This window comes from Phaethon aethereus (genome assembly GCF_964289735.1).
Source record: "Phaethon aethereus genome assembly, chromosome: 17".
Lineage (NCBI taxonomy): Eukaryota > Metazoa > Chordata > Aves > Phaethontiformes > Phaethontidae > Phaethon > Phaethon aethereus.
Genome location: NC_138593.1, coordinates 3,089,996 through 3,107,701, shown reverse-complemented (window position 1 = coordinate 3,107,701; position 17,706 = coordinate 3,089,996). Strand labels below are relative to the sequence as shown.

The 17,706-nt window shown below is 43.1% G+C and overlaps 1 protein-coding gene across 2 annotated transcripts; it reads right to left on the bottom strand.

The window, feature by feature from the left end:
* Positions 1–1,886: 1,886 nt before the first annotated feature.
* Positions 1,887–16,020, bottom strand: ANAPC5 (anaphase promoting complex subunit 5; the record flags this gene model as incomplete). Of its 2 annotated transcripts, none has more annotated exons than XM_082007912.1 (17): positions 1,887–2,766; positions 3,171–3,333; positions 3,911–4,058; positions 4,562–4,669; positions 5,458–5,579; positions 6,362–6,436; positions 6,672–6,807; positions 7,288–7,469; positions 8,411–8,500; positions 9,234–9,315; positions 10,255–10,445; positions 11,604–11,705; positions 13,448–13,514; positions 14,731–14,926; positions 15,315–15,424; positions 15,631–15,710; positions 15,817–16,020. In XM_082007912.1, the coding sequence occupies 17 exons, from the start codon at positions 16,018–16,020 to the stop codon at positions 2,552–2,554; spliced, it is 2,271 nt and encodes a 756-aa protein (XP_081864038.1). In that variant the 3' UTR covers positions 1,887–2,551. The 2 variants fall into 2 exon arrangements, with proteins under 2 accessions (XP_081864038.1, XP_081864039.1); XM_082007913.1 differs by having other exon boundaries at positions 7,288–7,430.
* Positions 16,021–17,706: the final 1,686 nt, after the last annotated feature.

The following is a 17,706-nucleotide window of genomic DNA, read 5'->3' as shown; positions in this document are numbered from 1 at the left end:
CGGGGCTGGTGGGCGGGAGCGCGATGCCGGCCGGGCCCGGGCGGCCACGGCGCAGCTCCCCGAAGCGGGATGGGGAGAGGACAGCACCGATCCCCCATCGCCAAAATACCGGCCCGGGCCGGCTGCGAGCCCCGCGGGGAAGCGGCGTTTGATGGAGACGCCGTTTTCTGCTCAGAGGGGCGGCTCCGGCCCCCCCACGCCCGCCGCCAGCCCCGGTCCCTCCGGCCGCGGCTTTGTCTCCGCAGCCGCGGGCGCATCCCCCGGCCGGGCCCGCCCGGCCTCCCCGCCCGCTCCGCAGCCACCGACCTGGCGGGACGCGCCGCTCCGCCGGCGAAGGGAGCGGCCGCCGGGACCCCCCGGCGCCCCCGGGACCCCGCGGGGCCGCAGCGAGGCCGCCCGGCGCCGCCTTCGCTTTCGGTTCCGCTCCGGCGGCGGCAGCGAGGGAAGGAGGGAGCGAGGGAGGGAAGGAAGGAGGAGGGAGGGAGGCCCCGCTCCGCCCCAGGGAAGGGGAGGTTTACCCCGGGCAGCCGCCTCCTGCCCGCCCACCCCCGGTGAGCCGTTCTTTCGGGGTTTTTTAATACTTTTTTTTTTTTAGTATTTTATCCCCGGCCGCGGGCTGCCCGGGGCTTCCTCCCCTCTGCCCTTGCGCAAAGACAGAATTTCCAGCATGAGGTCGACTGGGTCCACGCGAGGTTACCTGCATCAGCTCCCCTGGACCTTCACGAAACGGTTGCCCAACGCCCCAGAAATCAGCACCTGAAGGGGTTTTTAGAAACCCGTTGGTTGGAAATGTCAGCACGGCCATCGCCGCTGAGCACGGCTGCCGCTCAGGTCACCGCGCTGCAGCACCAGGATGGAGGCAACCCTGCCGCACGGGCACGGCCTTTAGCTCCCCGGCTGGCACCAGCCCTTTGTAAACATCTCCCTTGCTTTGTCCATGCTAATTATTTGGGTTTTCTTATCGAGCACATTCCCATCAAGCACCGTTCTTGCGCTGAGCTCACCTGCAGTTTTCTGATCGACTCTTTTTTTCGTGAAGTAACAACTTCCAGCCTTGAGCAGATGCGAACACCACAGCTGGCACAAACCATCTTCCTCATTTTGCTTTGAGACCCATTTGTGGGCATTGCTGGGACATTGCAGAGCTCCCCGGAGCACAGCCACGCTTCCACGAGAGCTTCATGGATAAACACTGCTATTTTGACCAGGATCTTGAAAGCCACTCTAGAAACCAGGTTGATGCACTTAGTGTAAAATAGTAGATGCTCCAAATGTTTTATGGACTGCGCGGTGCCGATTAATGGAGGTCTGATAACGTAGCTGAGAGGCGACAAGCCACCAAACTCGGTGCTCCCGCAAAACTGGGTTACTCTTCACTGTTAGAAATACAGCCTTCGTTTTAAAGCCAGGCACTGATTATCTGCCAACAGCCACATTGCAACACTAATTAATGGGATGCGTAAACTATCGCTGGACAACCCTCATTTCAAGCACATCTTAAGAGCTTCTCTGTTCCTGCCTTAGACAGCAAGGCTCCAGCAGAGCCAGCTTTAGGTCTGGTCTTGCTTTCTCATTGCTAACAATGCCACGGCTTAATCTAGCGCTTCCTGGTAGGGTATCTCCAAGCATTTACACTAATGATGTTCAGCTTTTATATTGTCACAAGGCGAAAGGACTGGCACCCCCAGCCCCTAAGGTTCACCCACAAAAGATTTACACTCACAAAAGTGCAACCCCATCTGCCTTGAAATCCCACACTACAGCTGAAACAGAATTTTCTTCCAAAATGAGGATCTTATTGCTCAAAGTAATCGGCAGCGTATCGGCTGTTGAGCTAGCTGTGATCTTCAGTCATTCACCCGTGAAACCAGAGCAGGTAAATGATACGCAGCACCTATGGGAGAACACATACAATAAAAACATTTCAGCTGAGCTGGGGCTTTCGTTGAGCACTCTTTACTTTTCTCAGCTGCTCTTCGCACAGGGACACATGTAACAACAATACCGGGACTTTGCACTATGAGACCCTTCCAAATGGATCCTGGTTTTTTTCCCTTCTGCCAGCACCATCTGTTTCCTCCAAGTAAACAGCAACTGTAGACAGGTTAAACACAAGGACACGTTTTAAATGAGATGCCCCATTCTATACTACCTAAAATGAACACAAAAGAGACTCACTTACATTTTTTGACTATTTTTTGTACCCCAGTGTTCATAAAGCCAGCATTGATTCTGGAAATGTCACTACTAAGAACAGATATTATTTCATCGTGACTGTGCTACTCCCCTCAGTGTGTTTATAACGCAGTCAAGAGAGTCTTTTCTTTTTTTTTTTTTTACCCCATTCAATTCTTATTTTTAGTTTCAAGTACAGAATAAAAGTGAAATGGGTGGAAACCTATGTTTTCCCTTAAGTCATTACAAACAAAACACAAGTTTGTTCAGAAGACCACGATTTATTGGCAGTTATTTTGAAACACGGATGACTGAATATAATACAAAGACATTTGTACAAAAACAGGAAAACAAACAAATCTCATCTTTAAATGCATCACTTGAAGGCATTGATTAAGGGGACACCATGTGCTGGCAGTTCCTGGTGCAACTGACGGAACAACATGGCACATTTGTTCCTTTCCTGGGTCTTGCCTAGGGTGTGGAAGAGCCGGGCTTGGAAGTAGAGGACGTCTCGGAGCTGCTCTTTGCAGTCCACTTTGGCAAAGTAAGTCTTGGCTTCATTTAGATTCAAGATAGCAGATTCCAAAGCTGTGGAAAAAAAGGGGGACAGTCATATTTAAGATAATATCACAATAACAACCCCAAGCACTACAGCTCAGTTCGGAGGAGCCCAATTATAAACTCCTCAGCTTTTCAAAACAATTTGTGTCTTAGCAACATGGTCTTTCAGCTAGTTTCTGTTATTCAGCCTTTGCTGAAAAATACAGGCGTGACAGTATGCAGATAAACAAGATTCCACCATAAACACTGCATCTGTTGAATAACTAGTGACAAATAAATTTTGCTATCTGATAACTAGGTAAAACACACTCCGCTGTATCATTTAAACTTTTTTAACAGTGATCGTGTAGCAGGACTCCAATATATGCACTGGTTTGCACTTCTCAACTTCTGAGCGCAGTTTCAGTGAGGAGAATTACTCTTCACACTACCTTCAGTCTTCTTTTGTGGAGTGTAGGAATCTGCAGAAGCCACCTGACATTTGGCCACCAAGAACATGGCACAGCCTTTGTCCAGGACAGCACCGTGGGCCAAGATAGGCTCTATTGCCATGTGCAGAATATTCAGGGCTTGTTCAGGAATGCCAAGGATCAGCTGAAAGAGAAACAGTTGCGGATTTAACGCTGGAATCTAACCAACATTAAGTCACACCTGTTTCTAATAACACAATGCACTACAGACAAGGATGGAAATTTTTTCCCCACAATCTTTTACATCAAAACTTATTAGTAGAAATGAGCTGCTATTCGAAATGATTGGGCATGGCTTCTCCACTGCAGTCAGTGCTGACAACCACGTCTCTGCCAGCTCAGAATAAACAGTATAACTGAACTTCATTACAAGCATTATTTTATTTCAGACACATGCCAAACTGTGCTACTAAAAAGCCAAAACACTAGCATAAAAAACAAGAACCGAAGAAATTAAGGCAGGGCCAATTCATGCTTGCCTGCTTAACTGTATGCAATAACTACTCATCTTAGTGATACACATGAAACTCAATTTTTATTAACTCCCTCAAAAGATTTTACATTTAGAATATACTTCTTCATAATCGATAATTTAATTCCAACAAGGTTGTGTTCTTAAATCTCACAGGAGTAAAAACAGTATCCAGAACCCCAGAATAAACATTGCCCTATAGCCCTGTGAAAACAGAGATCAGACATACCTGGGAGAAAGCCAAGTTCAGCAGAGTTTCAGAAGCCAAGTACTGTAGACTATATTCTCGAGAGAGGGCAAGAGCCTGCAGCAGGACAGGCAACGCAATGGTATGACATGAAGATCTCCAGTAGAGCTCTGCTATTGTCAGCAGTACACTAATCAAAACAGAGGGAAAGAATTACAAACATTTTCTTTTGATGAAAAAGCCTACTCGCTTCCCAAACAATTATTCCATCCATAATGGTATTGATTTTATTATGAATTACACTGCTGCATATACAATAAACTTCAATTATACCCTTAAGAGGGGATGCCACCGACATACAACTACTCTGAAGGTTAGCACAAAGGTACAGTTACACGCATACATTTCTATTTGCTATTTATTTCATATGCAGTGTTTCCTTCTTCTGTAAGTCTGCAATGAACTTTAAAATAAGTTTACTACCTTTTAGTTTACATATTAAAGATAACTAGGTTTCAATTCTCCAATATCTTGAGGATTCCTCTATACCAGTAATAAACAAAATTATTTTGTAATCTCCAAATCATAGTAGGTAATCTGAAGACTAGTGAAGTCTGAACACAGATAAATTGAAACGTCTGATTCCAATCGCTGCAAAGTGGCTTTAATAGTCTGAAAATGAAACATTCTTACCTAATCACCATCTCTGTATTCTTGATTTTCTGGCAGTGGATCAACAATTTCTGCAAAAGTTTGTGTGCCTCTGACATTTGATTTTGGGCTTTCAATACAATGGCTTTTCTGCCGCAATAGAAAGAAAACACCACTGATCGTATTTTTATATTTTAGATACGATTTTGCTCTTCAGAACACAGTAAAATAGGCCTCTATTTTGTGACCGCTGTTTCTTGTAACCACAGAACAGCATTCTGCCAAAGTGTACGCATGCTACACACACTGGCAGGGGGAAAACCAGGTACCTCTGATTCCAGCCAGACAACTCACAGGCAGAAAGGTTCAAACTCATAAAACAGCTTTAGATAGAGAACAGGGATTGCCAAAAACAAAGGCCAAGCAGGCAGCAGAAGTGCGAGGGCATGCAAGCTAGAAAGCACAAGTAATTTATTTGTAAGAAAAACAGGTATGAGGTAAAGTAGCTAAAACTGGCTTGAGCTAACAAAGATATGGAACAACAGGGAAAGAGCGAGAACAGGGAAATAAGAAACAAATACACAGCAGCAGGGGATGCTATTCGACATGAAATTCTGCTCTGTGCTCAGGTTTGAGTACAGTTACTGTGGCAGATTTTGAAGAAGTATTTTGTGTTCTCACAACAGGTTTACAGCTCTAGAATAACACCAACTTCAGCAGTGCTATTACAGTTCTTAAAATGTCCACAGAAACAACTAGAAATTATACTGCATTATTGCTAATGGAGTAAGCACTACAGGTTAGACAACATGACCATAATTAGTTCTGGAAAGGGAAGAACATGTAAGCACACGTGAGTGCCAGCAATCATTTTACTAGATTTTTCATTATCTTCATGGGACACACCTGCAAGTGTATGCAGATTCATGATTTCTTACCTGTATACGCCTTCAATGCTATTAAGTGCTGTAATTCCTGCTACAAGAGAATCTGCTATATGATATCTGCCATCATTCATGGCGCTCTCAAATTGTATTTTCTGATCAAACAGCATCCAAAGCTAAACAAAGAACATCCAGGAACGAGTTTTAGAAGTTGTGCCTGCTCATTTTCTAATTCTAAGTTAGAACTTACTTTTTATTTTCCCCTGTGGGTATTTATGTCTAGACACACCTACCTCCACTGCCCAATTACTGAATTTACTAAATTACTGTCCTCAACAGAAATGCTCAGGTCTGAATTAACGTTTCAATACTAACGCTCACCTATTTGACTGCATTTTAAGTAATGATTTTAAAAAACCTTTTTTACTAATGCTTTGAAACTGTAAACTTGTTCTGTAACAAAAAGACAAGAACCAAACTATATTTAACGGACTCTTGAACACTTCAACGTAAATATTATCTTAGGGACTCATGTGTTAACGTGTCACACAAAAAACAGCCTATTCTCTCTGTTATTTCTGGATTGTAATGTATCAAAATAAATAGCACTAATTAAACAGAACTTTGAAGCTCCAAATCAATGCAGAGCATTTAATTCCTATACGTGCTCACGAAGGAGATGTATATCCCTCTGTCAATGACATTTCTATTTAAACAGCTTTTTCTTAGGAGGCCATGGTGAGATAAATGTCTCACCAGTCTTAAAACAACAGAGGCGTCTTTTTCATGCTTCTGTAGAAAAGCTTATGCCGCACAGTTTTCTGTGAGGTCATGAGCCAAGTGAAATGAGCAAGATATAGCCCAAGGCATACCGAGGAAAGAATTCAGAGGCAATGGAATTCAGATCCTATTTGTATGATAGTTGCATAATTCACAGGCTAAATTATAAATATTCTACCTGTGCATGCTGACTGTTGGGAGGGAATCTTTCCTTTAGGTGTTTCAGTATTTCAGAAGCAGCTGCAAAGTACCCCTGTAGAACAGAAATAGCACTCTAATTAACGTACACTGGGGCAAACACCACTCCTCTTGATTTCAACACATCCCTCACGGAGAGAACTTGCCAAGCAAAACCCCTGTATTTTCTTCACCCCCAATGCAGACATTAAAGGCAGAACAAAACACGAGTCAAGTCTCGCACTCTGTCAATAACACCCACACGTTCTCTCACCCAAATGACATTTTGTGCAACTAGCCATAAAACTCACCTGCTCTGCATGTAGCTCAGCCAGGTGACACAATACTACGGCAAAGGACTCTGTGTTATTCTGCTGAACGCCCACGTTCACAGCCTCCAGACTGTTCATGCTCAGCAATGTTTGGGCTTGTTGAAGTGCCATGGTGCTTGTGCAAGAGAAACATCTTTTAGCTTTCAAGCAACAAACAATAACCATTTTTCATCTATGGTCTTGTTATGACAACAGTCTACATTTTTTGGTAAGCCAGGGGCCTGGGGGAGAACAAAAACTTGTAAAACAACAGCTGTCCAGGAACTCTGGACTATGCAGGCACATCAAGTACCTCATACTGAAAGCTGCACACAGTCCAAGCACAGAGATGCTGAAAACGGGGGCACAGGAACAATTTATGCACTATTTGCCACTACTAAATGGAAACTCAATCTTTTCTCCTGTATGAGTTTTAAAGGAACACAAGAGAATGGAAATAACTGCACTCAGCCTGTACTGAATCACAGTCTGATTCCTTTATTTTAGTGCACTGGAGAGACACAGTCACTTGTTACACCTATATAAATAACTCAAAATGCATTATATGCTAACAAATACAGTGAGCCAACCCAAGAGTTCAAAAGAAACAAAATACCTGCGGCCATATAATCTCCAAATGGCAGTCTTCTGTGCTATACTAATATCAATAAGCTCTGACAAGCTGTGTTTCCAGTGCAACAGATCAGAATCTTTTAAGGCATCCATTAGTTTGTTGGCAGCCTTTCCTGCAAAAGCTCTTTGCTGAACCAAGGACTGTATTCCCAGGGAAGCAAGGTACTGGGAAGAAGAAGAAAAAAAAAAATACCAACAGCATTGAAAGACAGTTGAGTACACTATGCTTGCAAATTACACCAGAGGAAGAGTTCTAAACTAAGAAAAAAATCCCAAAGTAAAAGATGTGATGTTATTCAGCACAGACAAAGGAACACTGCTCCAGGCACTTCTTTAAATACCACTTATGCACACCCACACATATGTGAATACCATTTTGCTAGATGTGAAAGGTAATTTCCACTCCCCCACACAGAAGTCTTAAAGAGGATGACAGGACTTTTACCTGGATTTCTCTGATGATGAAACAGCTGTGAAAACACAGGGCCTTCCCTCCCCTTCCCCATCAAATGGCCATGTCTGCTCTCACCTCCCAACATCAGCAGTTTAGCTCCTTTTAGAGCAATTCTCTTAAAGATATTGCAGATCTCAGGGAAGACAGAACTAAACATTAACAGCCAACAGATTCAGGGCACAAAACTATCTAAGGAGAGGGCTGCCTTGCAAGATTTCACAGCTGGGATAGAGCTGTACAAGTAAACGTGTTCAAAGTGCTGCCAGAGGCACCAGCACCAAGTTTCACGGAAGGCAGAGGCATAGGAACCTCCCTTAAGCACCAGCAGATTGTGCTACAGGGCTAAGGCAAAAATGGTGCACAGGGCCAGGCTAGTATCCACAGGCAGTTTTTCTGCCTGAAAGACAAACAAGTTAGAAGGAAAAACAGTGAGCCTTACAATAATGTACTGCCATTGAAGCAACTGAACTCTGGTTTGTTAATAAGGACAGTAAAAAAAAAAAAAAAAAAATAGAAACAGCTAGATTTTGGAGTGTTAAAATGTATTTGTTTAAATTCAGTTACATATTTTGAACAGACGCTATCATGTACACTCCCCTCACCACATGTGTTTGTCCTAGAATAAAGTTAAGGATATATGAAATGGACTTACCGGCAAACCAAAATGTAAAGACTTGTTTACAGAATGCTCCAGCAGAACACAGCTATCGAATATCTTCTGCTCCAAGATGTACAACCAGCTCTAGCAAGAAAAAAAAGTTAAAATCTCATGGCAAATAGTTAATGGCTGCAGCACTTTTAATGTCTCTTACATTTTGCACAGAATACACAAAAACTCACTGGAAATACAAACCGCTCTTCAGAATTAACATGATACAAGGAAACATCTATTAAATGCTGCACAGCAAAATATTTCCAAAATGCAGCTAGGTTGGAACACTGGCGTGACAGCAGGCAACGCTGGAGGTTCAGAGTACACACAGAAACCCCATTATACAGTTAACTATGGAAAGAAGTATCTCAGGAGTTTGATACCATCAATGCCAACTCATTATAACAGTAATGCTAATTACAGAACAAAATACAGAGGAATAGAAGTCTTTCACTCCTCCTTTTGAGAATCCAACAGACAGTATGGAGGAAGTTTATGACATACTTTTTCTCTTTAAAATGTATGAGAAATTGTAAGACACGCATTGAGCTTAGTACTGAGATCTTAGTACTCTGGGATGACTACTCCTGTTTAAGAAAGTAATCCTGAGTTGCAACAAAACCGTTCCATGACCTCTCTACAGTTTATTGCTGTGGGTGACCCATCTGCCAGAAGCAATGTCACCCCACTGTTGGACAGTCATATTTAAATCACTGGTGCATTTGATGAGATACTACTGTAAGAGTAGTTCTGCAACAGTTCACTGAGCTCAGATAACACAGACAAAGGTGACTTAACCTCCATTTCAATACAGCTATCTTACCAGGCAGTGCTGCAAGCAAACATGGTCGTTAGACTCCTGTGCAATTCGGATGGCTTCCTGAAGTGCAAGTTCAGCCTGTTGGCTATCAGCAAACAAAAAGGGGAGAACATATTAGTATTCCCACAGTGCTTAAAATACAGCATTATGATAGAGGAATATTGATCTAAATTATGCATATCGTGCTCAGAAGATAACTGATTTAATAGACTGCTGAGAAAACCTGTGTTTTCCTCCTAGCACTCCAGCGATATATTCTAGTCTTGAGGATAATAAGCAAGATGGCATCTGCATGCCACCACAAAAATGCAACTGTAACCCCTAAGTGGGCTTTCAAACCCTGTACATGCCAATGCGCCAAATTACTGTTTGAATAGGGGCAACGTTAAGTATCTGCCTGTGTAGAAAACATTGCTGCCCTCAATTTTGCAGATGTCCTTCCCTCCTCCAGTCCTTTTACATGACGCATCCAGGCAGCAGTCAATAAATGCAAACCATATATGAAGATGAGGAAGCCAGCTTTGTCAATAAAATAACACCCACCCCTACAGCATTTTAAAATTAAAAAAGCTCAGATGGCTCTTTTTTTTTTTTTTAATTACTCTTTTTCCAGATCATCAGCTCTATGTTGATTTGAACGTTAGCAGAAAACCAACCACACTTTCTTGAGAATGCAGCTGAAAATAGACATTTGTGTCCACTGACCTTTCTGAGGTCATGGAAATGTAGTAATTGAGAACTTAAATACCTTGGAAACAGTTGCAACCAGACACAGACAAATATCAACTTTTACCCTGCTGTAGAGGGCTCAGTTATTATGGAAACCAAATAAATGTCAAAACAAAAACAAACAAAACTAAACCAAGATTCCAAGAAAATTCCAACCCAACGCAACTACAGCTGTTATCAAATTAGAGAAAGTCCCTTCTCCTGAAGAGATTTTTGGAATGAACAATAGGTCTATCAGCACTTATGAAATGCAACAAGATGAATTTTAGTTGTACAGTACAATGTATTAACTTACTAATGGCCAAACCGACAGTGCAGTGCAGCTAGATTCAGAGCAGCGTATCTCAGACTCCGACCGTAGCCTTCATCCCCATTGCTTTTGCTTTCTGCTCCAGTGAGAATTAAACGGTCAAAATAATGAAGGAGGCTGTGTGTTGAACTGAAGACATCTTGCACTCTGAGACTATTTAAGTAGCTTAAATAATGCTAAAAATTGAAGCAAAATCAGCTTTACCTACACAGAACTATTAAAACTAAGTTTTTGTTTACAATTACTAGGCAACCTTTCTCAGTGAGAAGATACATAACAAGTGCAACTGAAATACTGCATGGCCAGGAAAGTACTTCATCAGCAGTGATACTGGTACTACCTGTGCAGAATTTCTGTAAATCTTGGATAAAACTGGTTGCTTTCCCTAATAGGAACTTCCAAATGGTGTCCCACAGGCCAAGATCTGGCCGTCAAAATTATCCCATCCAGCCCGAGACCTCTACGTAGGTAGAATCCCTGTATTTATGTGCTAAGTGAGAGTGGCAATGGAGGTGGGACTCACATTGTCTCTGCACTCAGAAACATACTCAGAAGTGTGACTACTGCTTCCCAATGCCATGCAGATCAAGAGCAGATGCTAAAACTATGTATTTTCTTCTTGGCATTGAGACCTGGGCAGGACAACCCTTTATGTCAGACAAACAGAACACTAGAGAGGACTTCTGGAGTTGTGAAGTCCACCCCCTTTCACAGATATGTCCCCAAATAGGAGCAAGGAAAATCCTGTCTGCCTCAGCCCAGGGCTACTGGGAGGAAGAGTTAGAAAGTAAGGCAGGAAAGAGTTGACTGGGAACTCATGGAACTTGCTCCAGAATAAGATCTCTAGGAACAAGGCAAATGCTCGCAGCACAGGTCTGGAACCAACTCTCAGTATGAGTTGTCTATTACTTCCAGTATAAATTGCTCTTAAGCAGCAGAAGTAAAATGAACATCAGTAAGCAAAATCAACAGATATTGCACTTAATACTGATTTTTAAACTATGGGAGTATGAGGCCTGAAATTTCTTAGGAAAACGTGTAAAAAAAAATAAGTTTTAGGTTTAGTTCAACAAGAATGCACTCACATAGTCCCACCAAAATTAAAAGCATTATATCTATGCATAAAGTGAGGCATGTGGTAAAGTACTTAGCTTAATTAAGGTTTCTGTACTTCCAGGAGTTTCAGTCTGAATTACTAACCATTTACATGCAACTTGCTCACATTTTTATCATCTGCTTATATTTCAATATAGAATAAATTACTCCCAAATAATCCTATCCCAGAGATAAGAAATCCCTTTACAACCATTTTCGATGACGAAAAAGATGCTTACTGCTTCAGCAAAGTCTGGATTAAATTTTAACAAGTTGTTCAATTCCTTTTGTAAAGATGCTGGAGTAAGAGCCTTTGTTTCATCATTCTTTAATAAAGAAGCCTGGAATAAAAATTGGAAAGTAAAAGTAAGTAACTCAAACTGGAGGGTTACAAAGATATTTTGATATACGCTTGTCAGTTTGTTATCTGCTTGGAGAGAACATTAAAGAAGATTTTGTAACTGCTCTGTCTACTATGCCGCTGAAATGTCAGTGGCAGTTTTAGTCTATGCTGTATTATAGCATTCACTTTCCAGAGATCAGAGAGACCAAGTAAAATAAAAGCTTATTCAAAACACTATTTAAACGTACTTAAAGAATTCTGTTTTAAGTTTCTCTTTGAAGAACTAATACAACGGATCGCTCACTGAGATTACACGTATCTTCTCACAAAAAATTTCAGGAAACTAAATGAATCTATAGTTTGCTTTGGCAAGTAGATCAATTCATAAAAAATTACAATAGTTTAGTTACTAGAATAAGCATTACTGAATACTGAATAATGAAAAGACTTCAAATTTCAGAACACTCCTAAACATCCCAATTCCTCCATAATACTCTAATTAGGAAGGAGAAAAAAAAATTATACACACTGGTAGCAGACACTCTACATAAATCACACCAGCTAAAAAACATAGTATAACAGAATGTCACTGCAGATAAAATCCGTACCTTGCAATATCACTGCATCTGTCTTGTCTCATCATTCAACCCTATTTCTAACTCTGCTCCTAGATAAGGGGTCCCCTATTCTGCATGCGTGTTTACGGTGGCTGGAGTGCCAGCAACTGGAGCTAGATCACAGGGGTCTGTGTGTCTGTGGTGCCAGCAGCTGGAGAGTATACGTGTCAGTGGGTGACCACTGATGAACATCAAGCTGGACTAGGCAGAAAGTAGGATAAGCAGCTCGAGAGCCAAGTATTTCAACAGCCATAAGACTGGGCCAGATACATCTCTCTGAACGAGACAACTGGAGGACATCCAGGCCAACCAGGACATCCTAAGCCAACTGATGAAGAGACTGTGTGGCCTCTGGGTCAGCTGAGAGATGCATCTGTATGTGTGTCAGGTCTTTCTGCAGGAGGCAACCGGAGACAAGACAATCCAGGGACCAGTTACTTGATAAACTGAGTGGCTAAGCCCAGCTACTGGTGGAATCAAGATAGAGAGTCAGTCCGAAAGAGTGTGCACGAGAGCAGACATGTGTATCTGTTTCACACTAATGGACCTTCATCCTCATCAGCCAGAGAGGGGAACAGGGTAACAGATAGTATGCTCAGCCTCACCACTGGTTGCACTGCGTGTTAGGGAGCTGCAGGAGCCTTGCCATGATGTGGCTACCAGATTCAACAATCCCTAACAGTAAAGATCCTAATGGGACTGAGAAGTTGCTTTGGACTTGTAATACATAATGTTTCATCCACATTTTAAATGCATTTTATTTTTTTACTAAGCTATTATAAACATGCAGAGCATTTACTGACATTTGTGCCCATGTGTACTTCTGCCCCATTTCGTATTTACCAACTGGAATAACCAACAAAACTGGACATTTAGCAGACATCAAATCTGAGGAAAGTAGTCGCAACAGAACTGAACTTCTCAGAATCAAATATCATCACACAGAGTACGTGCCTAGATAAAACACTTTCAGCCCCAAGTGCTCATACTGAGCAACTCCATGCAAGATATCAACAAATCTTTAACAGATCTAAGAAAACATCATGTCTGACACCGTGGATAAAATTGAAGGTGAAATTCATGTTATGGATCATTTACTCAACTTTATTCAGAATTAACATACCTGCTGAGAAAGAAAATATTCTGCTTGTTTCTGGGAAAGAGGCCCACTGCAAGATATCTCTTCTTCCCTAATAAAAAGCACTCTGGTTAGAAACAAGGGCAATGAAATAGAATACAAAAAACTGTATTTTATCAGACACTCCACACTTTTGCTTAATAAAGTTTTATGAGATATTAGAGCTCAACAGCATGAAAGGAAACCTAAAGGAGAAAATTTAATAAAGAATAACATCTACTACATCAAAGTTAGCAATCCAAATGATTCCACACAGTTTAGTTGTAATCTTCAACCTGCAAAGACCACGGTCAATATGAATGTTACCCTAAATACATGTGAAAATGCAAAGAAAAACAGCAGATGGAAGAGTTGGGCTTGACATATTCAAATGCCTTTGCTTTGTTTTTCCTTTCTTCTGAAGATAGTCACAATGAAATGAACAGGCACTTTGGCCACATACATCACTCCAGAAAACAGCTGTTCTGCAAGAGCAGGCATGGAAAGACAGCAACTACAGCATACAGCCAGACTCCAAAAGCTGTTAACTGACTCATGCTGTAGCAGAGCATGCACAAGCACAAGTTTATATAAAGACATTTTAGAAAGTACCTTTTAAATACATGGATACACAAAATGTGTTTAGGATTATTCTTACAGTGGAACACCTCTTTAGCAGGTGAAAAGTCTCAATATTTGCTTCTCATTTTTGATGTAATTAAACATCAGTTCTTTTATTTGGAGAAGGTTGAAAAGAGAAACTAAAACCATTAAGCTTAACTTTTCCTTAGTAAGCAACCTTCCCTTGCTGGAAGCAGAAGTGACCTCTCCAACCGCGTTATCACATCACACTAGCACAAGCAGAGAGGTCATTCAGCAGTGGGCTGTACAGAAGGGAACTGTGGGCAGCATCTGGCCTTCAGCTTGCGATTCACTAAGTGAGCATGAGAATGAGGTACCGCCATCTTCTATGAGACACTGAGCAGAACTGTTGCCATTCACAAGTGTTACCACATGGTGGCACCAAGGAAACGGAGAGGCCACCCAGCTCTGCCGGTGTGTATAAGGCTTCAAAAAAATACAAGATTACAGTACACTACATCTCAGTATCACAGCTGAAGTCGTTAGTGACAGGACATGCACAGGGCCTAGATGGGAATTTGTGGAGTTTGGATGGTTTAACAGGAGCAGCATCTTGAGCTTAAGTTTACCCTGACGTGTACAGGGGTAATGTGAAATAAGACTAATTCTCTTAAGAAGTAGGAAAGGCTTTAATATTAATATATCACCTTAAAGGTACATCAAGTTCTTCTTTCTCCATTTTCCCCTCCAGTTCCTCTGTATTCGTCAGTTCCATATCACTCTCATCAATTCCATTTTTTTTCTCATCGTTCTGAAAGTACTGCTGAAGGGCAGTGTAAAGTTTATAGACCTGACTAAAAGAAAGCTTATTGTATGCCAAGATCATATGGCGCAGAAATAAACCTGCAAAGCAAAACAGCTGTTATGACACCTGTTGTAAGGCTGCTATTTCAGAGAGGAGACTAGAAATCATAAAACCAGAAGCTTAAATCACATTATTTAATTTTGCTTAAGTGTCTCATCTCATTGATAAAACTCAATTTTGCAGGCTTTAAATATGGTATTAGTCTGTGAGATTTGCCACTAAATTATCTGATCACAGAAAAATTAAGACTGGTAAGAATTGCACAATATGCAAAATTATTGGTTAATATGAAACATCTAAGCAAGAGAAAAATCATATTATGCAATCTTTACACCTCCCCAGAAAGAAAAACAAGACTATATTCTGAGCAAATTACATCAATGACAGATATCACATCAAATAAGCTTATGGATAACAATTAGTTACCTACTACACTTGTTTTATGAACTTCTGGCTCTGTCCCTGTAAATGAATCTGAAAGGTCATCAAAAAATTGTTCCATATCTTTCAATTCTCCTTCTGCCATAAGTTTTAACCTGAACAGGGAAAGAAAACCACATTTTTAGGATATTAATAATATACATAAAATATTCTTCTATTTCAAGTATAGGTGAGTAAACACAAACAGAACCAAGTGGTAGCTAATTCAGGCCCAGAGGTTTTTATACTCCTGAGCCAAATCAAAACCCCGGGTTAAGGGTTTCCTGTGGGCGGGGATTCCAGGCGCGGCCTCGGCGCCCACCTGATGTGCACGGAGCTGGCCAGGTGCGGGCAGGACTCCTCGATGGCCTTGCGCAGTCGCGACAGCGGCATGTCAGGACCCTGGGGAGGACAGCGACATGTCACGACAGGCTACAAGGCAAGCGGCCCCTCAGGGTCGCCCTCCTTCCCCGCCAGGGCCAGGCCCAGGCCCAGGCCCATCCCTGACCTGCAGCAGCGGCAGCAGCAGCCGGTTGAGCCGCCGCCGCTCCAGCAAGCCGAGCTGCGCGCCAGCACGACCCAACTCGCTCAAGAGCACCAGCAGCGCCATCTTGTAGGGGGTGACCCAGTCCTTGATGCCGAAGACGTTGGCATGCACCACGCCGTTCGTCATCATCGGGTTGAAGTAGAGGCTCTCGTGCACGCTCGCCATGGCGGCACCCGCCCATCACCCGGGAAACCGGGCTCGCCCGCCCGCCAATCGCAGCCGCCGTTGCCATCATGCGGGCCGCGCCGCGGCCAATCAGAGGCGGAGCTGTGCGCCGCCACCGAGGGGCCGGCTGGAGGCCCGAGCCCAGGGGAGACGTTCCAGGGAAAGAAGGATCCGTGCGGTGCCGTCCGGAGGGACGCGGGCGGGCGGCGGGGGAACCCTCGCAGGGTGGTCGGGCGTGCTGCATCGCGCGGGGTCTTCCCTGAGCTGCCACAACCGCTCAGCCGGGAGGTAGACTGTGGCGAGCTATGGCCAGAACCTGTGTGGGTTGGCTACAGCCTGTTATCACTCACAGCCCAGTGGCTGGTCACATCTCCTCCGTTGACATGGGCCTCCATGCTGCTCCTGCCACAGCCCGTGGGGCTGGTGGCACAGTGGGGCCAGCACCCGAACCATGACCTGTGAGGTCTTGGGGACCCTCGCGGCCTTTCGTGGACATGCCACAGCCCTCTGAGGAAGGCGTGACCATTGCCGGCATCGCCCCGGGTGCGGTCAGCCTCGCGTCTCCCAGTGAGGAGCCACACTGAGGAGCCTGAGGCGCAGCAGCTCGGCGAGGACATGGTGTTTCTCCACAGCCAGTCACAGAAGAGGCCAGAAGGGGATTCCCTGGGCCGTGTGGGGAGACTGACCCATGCCATGATGCAAGCGTTTCCTCGGTGCCCCTGGAGAACACCGTGGCGTGAATTCACTCCTCTTGGACTGGATTTCTTGCAAATTAGTTGTGATGCAATGAAGATATTTCCACACATAAGTTTTTATTTTCTCAACAATTCGCTAAAGTTCTTCATTAAGGCATCATGTTCCTAAAGAAGATACTCCAATTATTATAATAGTTCTCATTTTTGTAAGTGAGAGCAAAACAAAACACAGTTGTTATTATACATCTGCGTGTCCCCGGGGATTTCAGTTGAGTTCCTCCTGATTCATGCCTGGGGGTGGTGAGAGGAGGAGGAGGTGAACCAAGCATGGAGTCATTTTCTAGAATACATTTACATTTAAGAAACTTAATATAGCAGTTAGTTGTTGCTGGCATGATTAACGATAGCTTCCTAGACCTCAATGAACTAAACAGTCATTGAACTATAACTGAATGTAAAACCCAGGAAATAACTACAGCTATTATGTTATAAAGGTCAATTTACTGATATTTCCTGAAAATAAAGTAATGATGGCTTGAGCGGAAACACCGAAATGGTGCAGTGGTTTGGCGAGGAGGGGCGGGAGATGACATAAAGGCCAGGCTGCAGCCAGCGTGTGCAGAACTTGGAGGAAAAAGGAAATGACACACATCTGGTTCTGATGTTTCTGTGTAATTGTCTGAAGTCAACATGCAAACTCTGCTGACAACCTTTTGGCATGTGGTACAGAGAACGTTTAGACTATCCTTTTTAAGGATGTTTAAATACACTTGCACACCTAAAAAACAGCCCTCTAACTAAGCAGCAAGGGATTATTTTGGTCATGCTAAATTCAAGTTTAGGTAACGCAATTGAGAAAGTCATCTTTTACCTTACCTAAAGTAGGCTGAAGCCTCTGAGTAACATGCCTGAGCTTATGAAGCACAAAATAGCCAGCGTCTGGGTTTGAGGATATTTAGTGCAGCACTGAATCTGTCAAATCAAGTCTCTG